The sequence below is a fragment of the Gymnoscopelus microlampas genome (assembly GCF_963454915.1).
Source record: "Gymnoscopelus microlampas genome assembly, chromosome: 24".
NCBI lineage: Eukaryota > Metazoa > Chordata > Actinopteri > Myctophiformes > Myctophidae > Gymnoscopelus > Gymnoscopelus microlampas.
Genome location: NC_139961.1, coordinates 35,329,174 through 35,346,262, shown reverse-complemented (window position 1 = coordinate 35,346,262; position 17,089 = coordinate 35,329,174). Strand labels below are relative to the sequence as shown.

Sequence of the window (17,089 nt, the reverse complement as noted above, 5' to 3'; positions counted from 1 at the left end):
CTATTAAAGAAATTACACCTCAGAGTGCAAACCGTGCCCACATCAACAACATCGCTTGTTCTACGTCTCTCCATTCCTGAGAAATGACCAATCATGACCTTGACCTTTGACACTTCTCCCCCAAAGGTTAAGGATCAGTGTGCTGTAAAGGGCAGCACACTGATCATTCACACCAAGTTTCAGGAAAATTGGCAAATCCGTTCTTGAGTTATTTTGTCACACACACACACACACACACACACACACACACACACACACACACACACACACACACACACACACACACACACACACACACACACACACACAGAGGAGTGATTACAATACCCTGCTATGCATTGCTGAGGGCAGGGTGAACAGTTTCCATGTTCTAATAAAAATGCAATCAATATTTCTATATTTACAAGAGGATGAACTAATTATGCTATTATGCTATTATACGATATTATCTCTTTGCAGGCTGCAGCCAATTTCTTTGTGCTGTGTAAAGAGAAGTGCACAGCACACACGCCGCCCTCAAGGTGTTGATTGTTATACTGCTGGAAGCTTCAGAACCTGTCTATCAAATGCCATGAACACGCCAGGAAATGGAGGAAGAACATCCAAGCCAAAGGCATTTTTTAGATAATTCGGGATTGGGACATCTGGGTTTTTATAAGGTCCATTGCACGTCGCATAATTTTAAAGGAGACACACCATGAATTTAAAAAAAATATTTGATATTTAATATCATATGGTGTATGTCCCTCAAACCATTTTCAAAAGGTTTGAGCCTAAATCAACACTCAGATATACTCATCCCAAGTCAATTCTCTCAGGCTTATAAAGCACTTTCAGCTGCAATACCAAAACGTCCTGTTGGGCAGAGGGGTGCTGTACTGCGGTACTGAGCAATTCTGTCTGTCAAAATACATGGGCAGAAAGTTTTGTGATGTAAGCAAACTTGTCATTCTGAGATGGCCTGTTTAGACACGCCCATTCTGAAAATCTCTGAAATGAGAATGAATGACTGAATGTTAAAAAAAAATATTTTTTGGGGTACAAGAGACACTGGGGAGCCCAAAAAATACCAAAAAAAATAAAAAAAAGTGAAATTCATGGTGTGTCTCCTTTAACTATCTTGACAATGAATGTATTGCGCCGCTCAGATTTCACACTATTGGTTTAAACATGATTGAGTCTTTCAGCTTACTGTGTGTCTTAAGAGCTAATGACTTGTAAATGTTCATCTAAATAACAAGCACCTTATTGTAATGCTCTTCTTTACTTTTGCCATGTGTCATGAATTACATGAACAGAGAAACTGTTTGATCTATTTGTGATAATAGCTCATCAAAGCAGGAGCTTTTACAACAGAGGGGCCAGAGTCAACTCCTCCAAATCCTCTGTGTGAAGTAGTTCTAAACTAATACTATATAAAAGTGACAGTGATAATTCCCACAGGATAAGTACTTGCTGTGTTCTATCCATTTCACTACAAGAAGGGGCGGGAACGCAGCCACATTTAAGGAGGTCCATCTTTCAGGGCAACATTCTTGGGTGACAGCCCGCCTGTGGTCGCGTTATGCCTCTGAGTGTGGAATACAGTCGACTATAAAAACATGCACATGTCATTCTTGCAACAGAGCTTTACAGTAGCAGACAGAGAGGGACCAATGGGCTTTTGAATTGCTCTGATCCAGAGCCAGGGTCCTAAAAAAAAGACTGATATGGTTTAACCATTTACACCCTATTTAAATTTGCATCAACAGCGAAAATTGCCAATCTACAAGCTCACAATGTGCCACAATGCAACACGCTGTGAGCTTGTAGATCTGCTATTTCCGATTTATTTATATTTTTTTGACAAATATTTTTCTATTTTTCCCAAATGTTTGTCTATGTTTGCCAATCATGATACTGTATGTCCATAATAGGGATGCTAGCGTTCACGTGGTTCGATAAGAATCAGAAACAGGTTTACTCACCACCTACCTGTACATTTACCGCAACAACAGGTGTGATTCAATTAAGAAGAAGTGAAATTAGTATTTAAAGAATGTAATTTAACTCCCGTTGTGGTGCCACTACCCAACACCTGTTCTGGCTGTGAATTCAAACATTATTCCATTCAGCAGATGTGAGCAAGTCATCCCATAGACCACAAAAAAAAAAGAACGTACTATTGTAAATCAAGGATGAAATGAATATTTTTTTTGTGTCAGATCTGTTGTAGTCTCTGGCTTCAGGGAAGGTGTTTATTGTCATGAGACTGTGTTATATGATTCCCCAGGTGAATGATGGGTACACTGCCTTCGCTAGGTGTTTGCCTTCAGGTATTCATTCCCTAGCCGCCCTCTCCCAAGGTTCCTGGACTTTTCTGAAGGAGATACACCTGGAAAGCCATTTCCATTAACTGTAGCAAAAAGATACTTCAGGTTACTGTAATGTGAAGGGAACTGGAGATTGCCCAGGTTCTCTCTCTTCAAGGCTGGGACCGAAGCTGCCAGGGCATCAGGCAAGAACCAACAAAGCCATGTTATGTGATTTCAACTTGTTGTCATAGTTATAAGAATAATTACCACGACAGCCTGGAGCTGCACTTTTATACATCTGTTTTTACAAAGCAGAGTTAACTAAATAAGAATGACATTCCTCTAAAAAGGAAGGGGAAAAAACATTGGTCGGTCTGTCATAAAGCTGTTCCACCCTCTCCTCTCTTGGAATCAAGGAGTGTCTGACTCTCTGGCCATCCCTCCCATCTACTCCTCCTTAAAATGGGAGTCGGAGAGTTTGAAAGAACGCTGGTCCGTCCCTCATTTACTTTACCTAAGGATGTCTTTCATTGAAGCTCGATCGAGGAGTCCAGTGTGAGTCAGAAGTTCAGAACACAGGCGTGTTCTGTGTGTTATGTCACATTGTTACTGCTGGACCTGATCAATACCTGCCCGATCAATACCTGGCTTATCAATACCCAATCAACACTCACCTTGGCCTGCAGACTCGTCACTGAGGGGGAGGTCACGCTTGATGCTCAGGATAGTGGATATCTACTCCGAACGCATTTGCAAACTTTCACTTGACTGTGCTGAGCCGCTGGGGATAAGGACTGAGCCCTGAGTCAGCAGAGCTGCATGGTGAGTTACTGTGTGAACGAGACATGTTTCAATCTCACACGCGTGTTCTAGCTTGCCATTTGAATGTGTGTTTCTGCATGTACATGTACAGTATAAAAATGTCATGACCTTTTCATACCCCCCTCTCTACTGCTCTCTTTCCCTCTCTTTTGCTCTTCCCCTCTCTCTCTCTCTCTCTCTCTGTCTCTCTCTGTCTCAGGGCAGTAGTGGAGGCCATGTCCCCCCCGCTGTGCTGGCTGTTGTTGCTGCTGCTGTGTGGCGTCCAGTGTCTTTGGGCCCAGGACTATGAAGAGGAGTATGAGGAAGAGGTTGTGGACACTAGGAGGAAGAAAAAGCCGTACACGACCAACACCATACCCAAAAATGGCAAATGTAAGTACAGTTTGAAATAGTTGCTCTAGGAGTGTTCATGTAACCTATGCTGCAGGCATCAGATAAATGGTTTAATGGTTTCTAATAGAATCCAGGGCAACCTTGAGGTGTGCATTAGTTGAGCCCCATGGCCCAAGTTGCCCTACGTGACCTTGAGCTTTGATCCCCAAATTGCACCACATGTCAGATACTGAGGTAGAGATCTAATATATGAAGTTTCAAGGCCCTGTGTTGTGATTTGACGATGATACAATGTGTTGAGTCGTTTCTGGCAAAGTGACATACAGACTAGTTCAGAATCGCTTTGCAGGTCAACTAAAAATAAACCTTCACTTTTCTGATGTGAGGCTGAAGTGTTTAAGGCTGAAAATGTAAGTCTCCTGTTTTGGAACAAATGTTGTGGTGCAAAAATGCAACACTCAATGCAGAAGCTGCTGGAGGATGTAATTCATTTGGATTGATCATATCTCCTCCATTCATCAGCGCCATCCGTCTTTTGTGGGATCGTTTCATGCTCTGCTACCTAAATGTTTTATTCCTTGAAAACTCTCCGTGTCCTCAGGCACATTCTCAATATGACACATCACTGTGAAGATAAATGTGAATTACCCTCAGCCTATTACATCCGTGCCCCCTCTACCTTGAAGGTTGGCGCAGCACACAGGTTCAGTTACTTTTATTTCAGCGTACAGTCAAATGTCAGATTTGTGATCTTGGGTGTCATGGGTTCACGGTTCACGCTGATCTGACCTCTGCCTACAGCCTGATCTGTAAATCACTTAAGACTCTTTTGAAGGCTCCAACCGTAACAGATCTTCACCTCCTCCCAGACTCTGAACCACACAGCAGCTTTTCTTCCAACTGAGGCACCACGTTCGGTTGCGTGTCAAGTTTTTATGTTTAGCCGGACATTAAAATAATCTGTATCTTCGAAAAGGCCTTGACCCTTTGGAACAACTTGCACCAAAACTCTTTGATATACCTTACTGCTTTGGTTATGCGGAATTGAACTTTGACCTGGTCTGGTTTTCCTTTGAACCACAAAGCAGCTACTTTCAAAGCTGCCATGATTAAAGCAGACACGTGTGATCTCTTTTTTGGTTTGACCTCTTAACATTAAAGCAGACACGTGTGATCTCTTTTTTGGTTTGACGTCTTAACATTAATGACTTCAGCTGGAACTCTTTGCAAAGCCAAGGTTCAGTAATATCATACAGAATCTAACATTGTATGCAAGCTGTGACCTTTGACCTTTCAAACACTTATTCCTCCTATGAACACAATTGGCCGGCTTTGCCGGTGTGAACCTGGGCAGTTGATCTCTGTCTGTCGCAGCACTGCAACTCCTACAGGTTGGTTAGGGTGTCTGTTCAGCGAGGAACAGAACTAGAAGTGATAGTTCAAGTTCAAGTTCAAGTTCATTACTGTCAGGTGAAAAGAAGCAGACTGGCAACACGACCAGGGCCGTTGGGGGCGAGTGCCCTGGGGCATAGCCTTAACATAACCCTAACCCTAAAACTGAAATAAAGTAACCAAAAACTGAAAAGAAACTAACAAAATCCGCCAATAACACGACGTGTTACAAGGAGACACATGGTTGCCTACACGTACACCCATAACAAGACCAACCTTAGGCGCCATCAATGATTACAGTGGGGGAATTGGGAATTGGCATAACGGCTAAATTGGGAGATATTATTTGCGTTTAGAGTAGTATAGTCAAATAGCAGAATTGAATAGCACAGTAGTAGTGACTTGTGTCACAGTAAATGCTAATGTGGATCTCCTCTTCCCACTCAGCACCCGGTGATGAAAACTGCAGTTTGGAGCTGTCCTTTCTGATTGACAGCTCGGAGAGCGCCAAGGACAACCACGCCCAGGAGAAGCGCTTCGTGACGGACATCGTGGACCGCCTGCAGGGCCTCCGTTTGCAGACGGGGCGCGGCCTCCTCTCGCGCTCGGCCCTGCTGCAGTACAGCAGCCATGTCATCGTCGAGCAGAACTTCACACAGTGGCGGGGCGCGGACAACTTCAAGGCCCGCATTGCGCCCATCATCTACATCGGCCACGGCACCTACACCACCTACGCCATCACCAACCTCACCCGCCTCTACCTGGAGGAGTCGGGTTCCAGGTGTCCATCCTGCATCAAGGTGGCCGTCCTGCTGTTTGACGGCGTGTCCCACCCCAGAAACCCTGACATTTTCTCTGCCGTGGCCGACGCCAAGAATCAGGGCATCCGTTTCTTCACGATAGGCATCACGCCGGAGGCTAACGAGGCCTCCAACATGGCCCAACTGAGGCTGATTGCTAGTGCGCCAGCAACACGCTACCTTCATAACCTGCAGGACCGGGGCATCGTGGACAAAGTCATCAAAGAGATTGTGAGTACAAACGAAAATGTGAAACTTTCTTTAATCTGTATGATAGTGCAGTGGATGAGATTTAGACGCTGACTCAGCTTTTCAGCTCTTTCCTGCACACACATTGGTACAGTACATGTAACTGCTTGAGCAGATTTCAAATATGATCTGTCTCCTCCCCTCTCCTAGAAGTTCATGTGAATGAATCATAGAATGCTGTCAGAGGGGCAGTGCAATACAAATGTATCATTTAAAGTCAAGTTACTGTTTGATTTGCAGAATTCTGGAATTTTATTAGAAACTGGAAACTTCAGACATGCAGCTGAACATCGAAAGGCATTTTGGTCAATTGGAAATGATGCATGCATTTTAGTCCAACCAACATGCTTGTGTGTTATAGTTCCCAGCTGTGAGATTTGCACGCAGTGTTCTGTAAAAGTTACAATGTGCTGTACTTGTACTACTTGAATACCGTAATCAAAATGCAAGATGCCTGATAATTGTTTACTGCTGGCGGCAGTGAATTCACATCAGAAGGCAGCTTTAGAAGTACAAAAAAAAACAGGCAGAGCTGAGCCAAATGAATGAAAAAACAACTCCCATGCAAATCAGGTCAGCATTTCCTCTCAGTGACGTGTGTCAAACCTCCTCACCGGGCTGACTGACTCTTCGGGTTACAGCAACTGCACCTGCCACCTGTTGCAATAAAAAGAGTGGATCCGGTCGTCTTTGTCATCACATACGCATGATAATAATAACCGTGTTAAACAGAAACATTATCACTCTCTGTGCTCTGTAATCAGCACTTGGCTTATACAACTTTAATAAATGACTATTTTGGATTGGCCTTTGGACAGGGGTCTTTGTGTGCCATTTGGATAGATTACCATTAAGCACTTTGCTTCTTGTACTCTAAATTGTTTTCCTTGACTTGGTTGATTGGGTTGATTGGGGTGATTGTCAGAAACGTCCGGTCTGTTTCCAGTCAGACACAATTAGAACATATGTTGCACAGCAACCTCCAGTTGCTATGGAGCTCCATCCACATTGACTTCTCACATCTGCTGTGCATTTGAGAAGCTTTTGTGGAAAAATCGCGGGCGCAGTCGGGAGAGAGAGAGAGCGAAGGAAGCCCTGCAAGATCATGCATGCACGTCGCATAGCTCAACGAGCTCCATGCACGCTACTCTGTCTGTTGACGCAGGTGGTAGACATCAAAAACACGATAAAGAAAACCATCCCTGTGGGATCCGGCACCTACGTGCCGCCGAGCGCCTCTCACATTGATTTGGCCGGGCAGTCTTACGAGCTGCAACCTTGTCTTGGGCTTGCATGCAAGCACCCAATGGCACCCGGTCCAGCGTTGAAACTTTCATCCCTCTCTCTCTCTCATGGCTCGCTCAGTATACACAGCATCTGAAAGTCATAAGCGCGTCTGTCCCGACTCGCTGCGCGTCTTTTATCTCTGGAATGCATTTCTGTTTTTGGGGGTTTGACCGCGGTGCTCCAGTGGGGGATGAACAGACACTACAGACAGTGGCCTCACACACACAGACAGACACAACCTCCGTCATCATCCCTGCGGACAAATATACTGCATGCTCTGAAAGGCTATCAGACTGACCAGTCCATGTGGTTTGTGTTTAGCCTCAGTGGAATTTTCCCCATTCCGTCTGTTGTATAGAGAGAATGCGGCTGGCTTTCATGTTGAGAACTTCAAGTGTATTGGGTGAAAAGCACGGCCTTGGCAAGATGGGAGTTGTTGCTGCAACTGGGAACTTCAGGTTCAGCATGTGCCTGTCAAAGCCTCAGTCACAGAATCACGTGCAGGAGTATACATGCTCCTGCACATACTCTTGAGTATACGTACATGTACAGTAACTGTATGGACATGAGAACCTGGCCTGGAGCAAGAGAGTTTAATTGGATGTTTAAACAGCGGGATTGCTATGGGAGCCCTCATTTGTAATCGTGGGATGATTAGGGCACGCAGTTACCTCACCAAAGGATACCTCAGCTTTACAGAGTTGGAGCTGTTAGTTCTCATGGGGAAACGCTATAGTGAGATACTGCGTCTGTCTGTCTGTCTGTCTGTATGTCTGTCTGTCTGTCTGTCTCTGTCTGTCTCTCTCTCCCTATTTCACTCTGTGTGTGTGTGTGTGTGTGTGTGTGTGTGTGTGTGTGTGTGTGTGTGTGTGTGTGTGTGTGTGTGTGTGTGTGTGTGTGTGTGTGTGTGTGTGTGTGTGTATGTGTGTGTGTGTGTGTGTGTGTGTGTGTCTGTGTGTGTGTGCATTCGTAGATAAATAGTCGGCTTGTTGTGTTGGCAATGCCCATTGGACGCAATCCTAATGGAAAATAAACTGCAGTATAGTCACAGCACCTAATTAAAACAATTGTAAATAGTGACAAGTTCCTGAATTTGAAAGATAATAACCCCTCCTCAGGGAAATGGCCAGGAACTTACAAAAGAAAAGGAAAATGTATTTTCATACATACTGTAATGAATGCCTGCTATGCCTTAATTTATTCTGTTGAATTCTGTTTTATTCAGCAATATAAAACTGAAAAAAGGCAGACGTAGTCAACAGAGCCTTTGAACCTCCATCCCCGCCAACTGTGGGTTCCTCATCCCAGCTCCCCTTGAGTAACAGGCTATTATGCGAACAATCTGTGACATATGACATACACATCCTACTATAATTCTAGTAACCTCTGTAGTGGTGAAGCTACCCGGTTCTCCTCAATGGCTGGAGCAATTCCTCTGATTTTGCACACAGCCATTGGCCATTACCATCTGAACTTAACTGTGAAGCCCGTTTTTCAATTTCATCAAATCTCAGCTTCTTATTAGCGTTTATGTGTGAAACAATGTCGCCTCCCGGGTTGCCAGATCATGTGCGCATATCCCCCCACGGATGCGTCGACCGGGTATGGTCTAGTTGTATTAATTATGATAAACTTTGAGCTCTTTCTCTACTGCTAACCTAACATCATATTTTAACCCGTTGGCTGAGGTAATGTGCCATAATGCTAAAAGAGAACAGAGTCAGCACACTGGATCCAGCTCCAACTGTACTTTTTATTTAGATTACCACCAAAGTGACATTTCGAGCTTGGTAGATCTTCCCAAAGAAGAGCTACCAGGTTGGAAATATCACCTTGGTGGTAATCAAAATAGAAAATACAGTTGGAGCTGGATCCAGTGTGCTGACTCTGTTCTCTTTAAGCATTTGTCTCTACCCAGCACCTGGCCTTTTAACTTTGGATGTGTGTACTCTATTTAAGTGCCATAATAATGCTGACATACCTAAATGACGCCATACATTTCAAGGCTGACATGTTACATTTCAAAATGAAAGTCTTGAGCGCAGCATTTTGACTAACCTCTTCATTTACTCATTTGTGCTTTTCATTTCCGCAGACTCTACTGGCTGATGAGGGGGTAAGTCTATGCAGTATGTATATTGTATAATGGTATAATCGGTGGCCTTTTCACACATTTCTTGATTTATGATGTATCTGACTCACTCCCCCATCTTTCATCACACCTCTTCAGACCCCACCTCACCCCCCCAGCACTCCTTATTTCTTTGTGTCTGTACTTGTTGCTTATCTAGATAGATGCAAGTAATGTTAAGCCCGGTTTATACTTCATCGCACAACGAAAATAGCAGACCTGTTATATATAGAATGTACTGTGGTGCTGTATATTAGGTACTGTGGCAGGCAGCTACTGATAAATGCTGATGCTGTATGTAATATACCAAGCATATACGTACATTATACATATACTGTGTACGCTGATCTATTTATTATCCTATTAGTATAAAACTACAAACTATTTTAGTGCACTTGTTTTTCTCTCTTTCTCTAAGTTGTTTTCCCTTTTTTCTTTACTTGTATTATTATTACCTATGCTGCTACATGGTCCGAAGGAAGCCAAACAAAAATGAGTTGTGTGCCTGTGCACAAGATGTAACAATAACCCTGCACCTTGAGCCTTGACCTGAAACCTCACAGCGCGTTGTGGATGCAATGCTTTGTGAGCTTGTACGGTAGGTCTGCTATTTTCACTGCACAATATCGTGCAACATGTGTGGAAATGTTCATGTGTACTTGTTCATGTTCACATATGCTGTCCACAGATCCGAGTTTGTTATTCTCATTATTTAGACAGTGTGTTTGATGTCTACTTGCTCGCCTGGTTACTTTGTTGCACTTACTTGTTTTCTTAGCCCTCTATTTGCTTACAGTATGCTGTTGTTGGTTGATTAGGGTTTGTGCCATTTACTCTGATCTTGCACTTGCACGATCTTGTCTGCTGAATGTCTAAAATGTAATTGTAAATATCCACTTGTCTGTGTCTCTAAGTGGCCTGTCTGAGTCTGTGCTTTGTTCCCTTTGTCTCTCAAGTGTCCCCTCGCTCAGAGTGTGTGTGCGTGTGACAAGGGCGAGAGGGGTCCCGCCGGCCCTGCCGTAAGTATTACCTCACCCCATGGTCCACCGCAGTACATTCTACAGTCCAGAAGATCACATCCCCTCTTGGAAAACCACACATATCCTTCTGATGCCCCTTAATAGACAGATAGATAGCCTAGATTGTCTCCCTTGAAGAAGTGCATGGTACAGTGCAGCCGACAAAGGAGCCCTTGATGCAAACAGTGTACTGTAGATAATTACAGGGTTTTGGGGAGGGGGGGCGTCCGGGGGGTTTCGCAAATTGTGCGGTTTGTGAGAAAGCAAATTTCCCTGGAGCAGTGAGAGTAGCGTGAATGCCGTGCATTCCTCTAACAGGGTTTACTGTGAACAGGCCTTAACACATAATGCACTCAGGAAATCAGGGGAGTCTACGACCCTCTTGAAAACATTAAGTTATACGGGGGGATTGTCTGCGGACGCTAACGTGTTTTGTGGCGCAGTATGGCACTAAATAAGATAAAAATGTTTAATCTTCGCAGAGCCCTGCTGCGATGGGAACTTATTTTATACTGAGAAGGTCACAGACCAGAACAGGCCTGTGTGGTATTGCTTTGATGTACTTTCACAGGATGAGGTGGGGTAATTAACGCCATAAAGCTACGGCTAATGGGCTAAACAGAGACTGATGGTTACATCATGGGCAGCAGCTGCACAATGGTGGGAGCACTGCATGTGTGCAAATATGAGATGTACTGTACAGAAGTGGTTCTCAAAGTGGGGTCCGGGGACCCCCAGCGGTCCTTGAGGTGGTTCCAGGGGGTCCCCAGCTAAATCCGTTAATATAGCATCAAAATGAGTCAAAACCCCATTAAACCTATAACCGCACGCACGCACGCACGCACGCACGCGCACACACACACACACACACACACACACACACACACACACACACACACACACACACACACACACACACACACACACACACACACACACACAAAGGTGGACTGCATAAAAAGTAAACACAGATCATCAATAGAAGATTATAGAACACCATTTAAAGCATTGAAGCTGCTTTCAATTCATATCTACTCATACTGCTCTGTATTATGCTTTTCTTTTACCCTCAATGTTATGTCCTCCAACTCTCTTACAGGGCAAGAAGGGTCGTCCGGGGGACGATGGAACCCCAGGTCTAAAAGGACATAAGGTACAGTACAGCCTCACCCTCCTGCCTTTTCAGTTTATTCTCATTTCTTTTCATACTCTTTTATTTGTTTACTTTATTCAGCCTTTATTTAACCAGGTACAAATGAGATTAAGAATATTATTTTTCAAGGGAGACTTGGCCAAGACAGGCAGCAGCATGAATAAATCGAAATAGTTCCAGGAAGACAAAAACACAAGGGACAGATACAGTAAACATAGAACATAATTACAATATAGAAATACAGTAAAAAGTTAGTTAAAGCAATCACATCCAAAGGAGTTAGCATCTGTTTCATTCATTCTGGATTTAAAAGCATTTAACGGAGCTAATTCAGAAAGTTCTAAGTCATTCTGCAACATATTCCATGCAGAACACATAAACTGTCTTTTTCCAATCTCTGAATCTCAGAAAAAGGCATAGTGTTCTGTACTTTCCTGCAAGAAAGTAGGATGGACACAGTTAAAGGTAGTTGTGGACTGGTGGTCTGTTGCAGCTGAGCAAACCACTGTTAGTTGTGTGTACTGCAGTATGCAACTCATAACCCAAACCACCACTATTTTTATCTGTGTTTGTAAAATTGTACGGTCACATTGGTAATCACAACTGCGGAGAGTTTCCTTTTGTGTGTCTATAACATGTTTTGATTAGCCAGAGTGATACTAAACTCACCAAAATGTTGTCACCCGTTCCTAACAGGGTGAAGGTGGGCTCAGTGGATTACCTGGTCGAGAAGGTGCGGAGGTGAGTAAAGTCGTCATGCTATTCACCTGGTACAGTAGCTGTGCAGGAACTGGTGAGCTAACATAACAGCACTCTGTGATATCATAACAACATACTGTACTGACAATAGGACCTCACATTTGGAACATTGGGGAAGGAAATGTTATTCAGCGGCTGGACGTTCTGATTGGTCAGGGCAAGCCCTACCGAACAATCAGCTTTCAGGTGCTCTGAGCACACCCCAGCCGCTGACCAATGATATTATTATAGTTTAGAAAAGCTCTTATTTGGCAGGTATGTTTACACATACTGTATGAGGAATGTGTCTATTATGTACACAGAAGGTAGCCTAATAGTATATACATTCCGCATTGCACTTGTTTATATTATGCATACACATATAAAAAATCATATATGTGTTAATTTAACTTTGAGAGTGTAAAAATGGACCCTTATGGGTAGTAGCTAATGGTGGTTCCAGGGGTATTATTTGGAAGAATTGGTGTATGGTCAGCAATTATCTTTCCTGCACGCTTCTCTGTTCCGGAACACTGGAGGCCCTGGAGACTGCAGGTTCTGGAGTGCTGCAGGTCCTTGAGACTGCAGGTCTTGGGGTACTGCAGGTCATAGGGATGTAAAGAAGTTCTGGGTCTTTGCATCGACTGTAAACTCACGTGAACCAGCCATCTGTCTAATATATGTAAATGCTGGACAACGTCTTGGAGCACTACGAAACCTGGCCAATAAGCTTGATGCTAATGCCAGAGCTAACATCTACACAACCCAGGTTAGAAGTATTATGGCATACTCCTGCATAACCTGGATGAATGCCTCACAGACCACTCTTTGGCAGATATTATCCATAAAAGGCATTTAAATCATTGGTGTGATTGAGGACTATGCCCTAAAGCAGTATGCCATCATCAGCAAGCTGAGTCATTGTAGAACAGTTGCAGCAACAACTATTCTTTACAAGGTGCACACTCCTCAGCATGAGACTGTAATCCCATAAAGCTTAAGGACATTCAATCATACACAACTTCGGGTCATACATAATCCCGAGTAGCTGCAGATCAGTGATAGGCTCTCTGAATGTCATTCATAAAGCCTGTGTCTGCCCAAGCTTAAAAAAAACATCAACAACAAAAAAAGTCAAGTTGCATCCCACCACTTTGTGGGCTGATCGAATGATCCGCTGCAGTCCACACCTGTCCTAGAGGCAGCGACCCATAATGGTTTAGAGTTCCATTGATTCTAGGTTTGATTCCCAAGTTGAAAAAGTTATGTTTAGGCATTAGGATACAGATGTTTAAGAGTAGTATTGCATTGAAATTGTTGTGTTTAGTTATTAAGATATTTAAGGTACAGTATATGGTTAGGTTTAGGCATGCATTTAGTGTGGTTAAGGTCATGGTGAATATCTGGGACGGCATTCACTTGAGACCACCCAACAGCTGAAAAACGTTTACAACATTTGTTTAATGAGACGTTGCAGGACTGTACAATACATTCACGATTAGACGATACATGTCATTCTACTTACATTCAATCGTTCTTCCTCCTAAAACAATTAACACCACTCACTATTGACACATAACGCTGGATGATGAATATGGTGCCCCAACTAATAAGTCTTTCATCATTGTCAAGATAACGTGTTAAGTAGTTATAATGAGTTATTTTCTGTAAAGGTGAAACAAAGCCAGAGGGCCTGTTCTGTTCCTCTTCTGTGTTCATTGTTGTCTCTGCCTTCCTGCCATAACCACACTTTATTGTGTACACACAGGGGAAGCATGGCTACAAAGGAGAGCAGGTAGAGTATGAATCCTACTATACATCTCATTACATTTTCTCTATGATTTTTTTTAAATGCACGGTTTCCACGGCCGCAGACGTCCTGGAAAACAAATAAACGTTTAGGATTTGAAAACGGGGCTTTTTAACATTTTTGAACAGATACAAACCATTATCGGCAGTGGAGATTTCAAGTAATAGCATTGGGTCATGGCTGCAACGTGTTGGAACCCTGACAGTGTTTTGAGCTGACAACATCAGACTGATAACGTTTTGTATCCCTTCCAGGGAGACAGAGGAGAATGTGGCACGCCTGGAGTTAAGGGAGACAGGGTACGTTGATTTATCATGTCACAACAGTTACACACCCTTGTCATTTTTGGTCTCTGTTCCAGTACGATTAGCATCATTCATAATTGTTATAATTATACAGGAATGTAGTGGAGGAGAACACCACTGCTGCTCAGCTCACCTGCCAGTGCAGTTGTGAAATATAGATAATATTGTAAGGTTACATCATAACTTATCCTCTGCTGTAGGCTTAAATACTTTGCTTTGGCGGCAATGGCTCAGGAGGTAGAGCGGCCACTTGGGAACTGGAAGGTTCCCAGTTTGATTCCCGGGCTCCCCCAGAGTTAGTGTTGAAGTGTCCTTGAGCAAGACACTGAACATAATTGCTCCCGATGAGCAGATTGGTTCCTTGCATATAAAAAGGGGTTGCAAAATCATGGGTAAAAAAAATAAGTCAACTACAGAAATGTATAGAATATATTTAAAGGCAATAATATTAATGATATGCCCTGTCACATTTAATACATGACCAAAGATCTTTGTCATACAATACAATCTGTAATCATTGCTGGAACCCCTATTTCGGGCATATTTTCAACAAAAGTCTTCAATTTTTAGTTTTCCACAAATAGCTAAAATAGCAGATCTGCATGATTTGATGACCCGCAGCGGATCCAGTAGGAGACACAAAGAGTCTCCTTTGTGTCTCCTACCGGAACCGCTGCCTACCAATCCGCTGGTCATCAAAGTATTGGACAAAAAAATATCCATGAATTCAAGTCTCCATGGGGTGACTAATCGATAGAAAAAAATATTTGTTTTGTGGTTATGGGCCCTTGACAACCCATGGCACTTTTAGACTCATCCTGACTTTGTTATTTAATGAAGTTCAATTCTCCTTGCGTCAATGTAACCCACAAGTATTACATAAGATTTACCCACATCTTAGCATTGTGTGTGAGTTCTGTTTTACGATCCCAATTAGGCTGGTGTTGACAGAATGAAAGTTTTATTGAGTATCATCCATTTTATTATTCACCACGCTGTGTTGAATGCAACCACAATTCTAAGTTTAGTTTATTTGCACAATGATGAAATGTCAAAGGAAAGTGATAAAAGCACACAACAACCGTGTGGCTATACTATAGCTTAGGTGGTTGAGTGGATCTATCCCAGGCTCTTCCTGACTTTGTGTCAAAGGGGGGTGCATTTCTCCTTTCCGACATGTCGCCTTTCCGACGTTGACGAACCCTATACCTAACCCTAACCGCACGCGGAAGCCACTAGTCGGAGTGGTGAGATGTCGGAATGGAGAGTGAACACCGTCAAAGGGTACAGACATAACCCCTATCTGCACCCCTATCTGCATCATAGTGGTACCTTGCATGCATGCTTCCACTGTCATGTGAGTGGGTGTAACACACATTGTTGGATAAAGGCGCTTTATTATATAATTTAAGACCATTACCAATCATTGGTCAAAAAAACAGAACTAATATGTGCATGAAAATGAAGAGAAAAACAAACAAAAAAATTGTCATATTATACCAGGTGCTTCTCTCTGTGAGCGTGTGTGTGTGTGTGTGTGTGTGTGTGTGTGTGTGTGTGTGTGTGTATTAGCATTCATTTAGTGTTAGCACTTAGCACTCATTAGCATGGTCTGTAGCAAGCAATTGAAGCTCAACTACTGCAGTCTTTGTCAACCAAAACGGTCTGAGGCAAGACTGTTTCCCAATGTCCACTTAAATGAGCTTCTGAGCTTACACACCAGAGCAAATGAATTAACGAGCGACACCCTCTGCCCCAGGTGCGTGAAAATGAGAGAGGGGGAGAAGAGTAACAGGGGAGGGCGGGGCTTATGATCCCATAGCATGGGAGGACGGCCGGCGTTCAGAGTATGGGGAAGTCTCTGGGAAATCTCCCCATTGGCTTAAAGGACGGGGAGGCCAATGATGAAAAAGTATCGAGAAAGTCACAAAGTGTTCAGGAAGTGTTGACTAGCCAGTCTCTTCTTAGACCCAGAGCTCTTCGAGCACCTGGTAATAAACAAACCGACAACAGAACAACAAAAACATAGAAATGGAAGAAAAACACAATTGACCTGAATGATAACATGTAAATGATAACATGTGGGAAACATTAACTGTCACATATGTTTCATATCGGAGACAAGGCACATAAAAGGACTTGTGAATAAAAGGAAATAAAAATAGCCCTGATAGCTTGCCCAACTCTTGTTTTTCCCTTTTATCTTTGAAACCTCCATTTTGCTAGTCGTCAGATTAAATACCACAAGAAAAACAATAGTTACATCACATCCTGTTCTGTGGACTAGAGTAAAGGGAGGGAAGGTTAAGCCATCCATGGGTTAAGTAGGCTAGGCTAAGCTTAAGCTTAAGCTTAGATAAGATAAGCTAAGCAAGTAAGCAACATATAGCGTAGGATAGCATTGCATAACATTAAATATAGGCATAAGGCATAGAATAACAATAACATTATATAACATAAGATAACTTAAAATAACAGAACAGAACAATAACATAACATAACATAACAGCATAGTGTACCATAACATACAATAACAACGACATAATATAGCATTGAATTTAATGGTTGCACAACACAAGGCATTGAATATAATGACTTGAATGTTCTCCCCAGGGTCCTGAAGGGCCAGTTGGCACCAGAGGAAACCGTGGACTTCAGGTGAGTTCTGTCAGTTTCTCTCACAAGGAATGCATAATTTTAATCATCTAGCATACAATTTTGCAATTTGTTGTTGTAGTAGCAGTAGTGGAAACCTT

The 17,089-nt window shown here is 43.0% G+C and overlaps 1 protein-coding gene across 3 annotated transcripts in view; it reads left to right on the top strand.

Moving 5' to 3' along the window:
* The first annotated feature begins 2,799 nt into the window (after positions 1-2,799).
* LOC311040941 (uncharacterized protein) overlaps positions 2,800-17,089 on the top strand; it is a 44,361-nt gene continuing 30,071 nt past the window's right edge. For 2 of the 3 annotated variants that reach the window (XM_084051379.1, XM_084051377.1), the window contains exons 1-10: positions 2,800-3,116; positions 3,316-3,488; positions 5,289-5,872; positions 9,273-9,293; positions 10,265-10,327; positions 11,427-11,480; positions 12,177-12,221; positions 13,987-14,013; positions 14,283-14,327; positions 16,947-16,991. In XM_084051379.1, coding sequence (XP_083907505.1) covers positions 3,332-3,488; positions 5,289-5,872; positions 9,273-9,293; positions 10,265-10,327; positions 11,427-11,480; positions 12,177-12,221; positions 13,987-14,013; positions 14,283-14,327; positions 16,947-16,991 — 1,041 coding nt within the window. In that variant the 5' untranslated portion in view covers positions 2,800-3,116; positions 3,316-3,331. The remainder of the gene's footprint in view (positions 3,117-3,315; positions 3,489-5,288; positions 5,873-9,272; positions 9,294-10,264; positions 10,328-11,426; positions 11,481-12,176; positions 12,222-13,986; positions 14,014-14,282; positions 14,328-16,946; positions 16,992-17,089) is intronic. The other variant, XM_084051378.1, reaches the window with a different exon arrangement.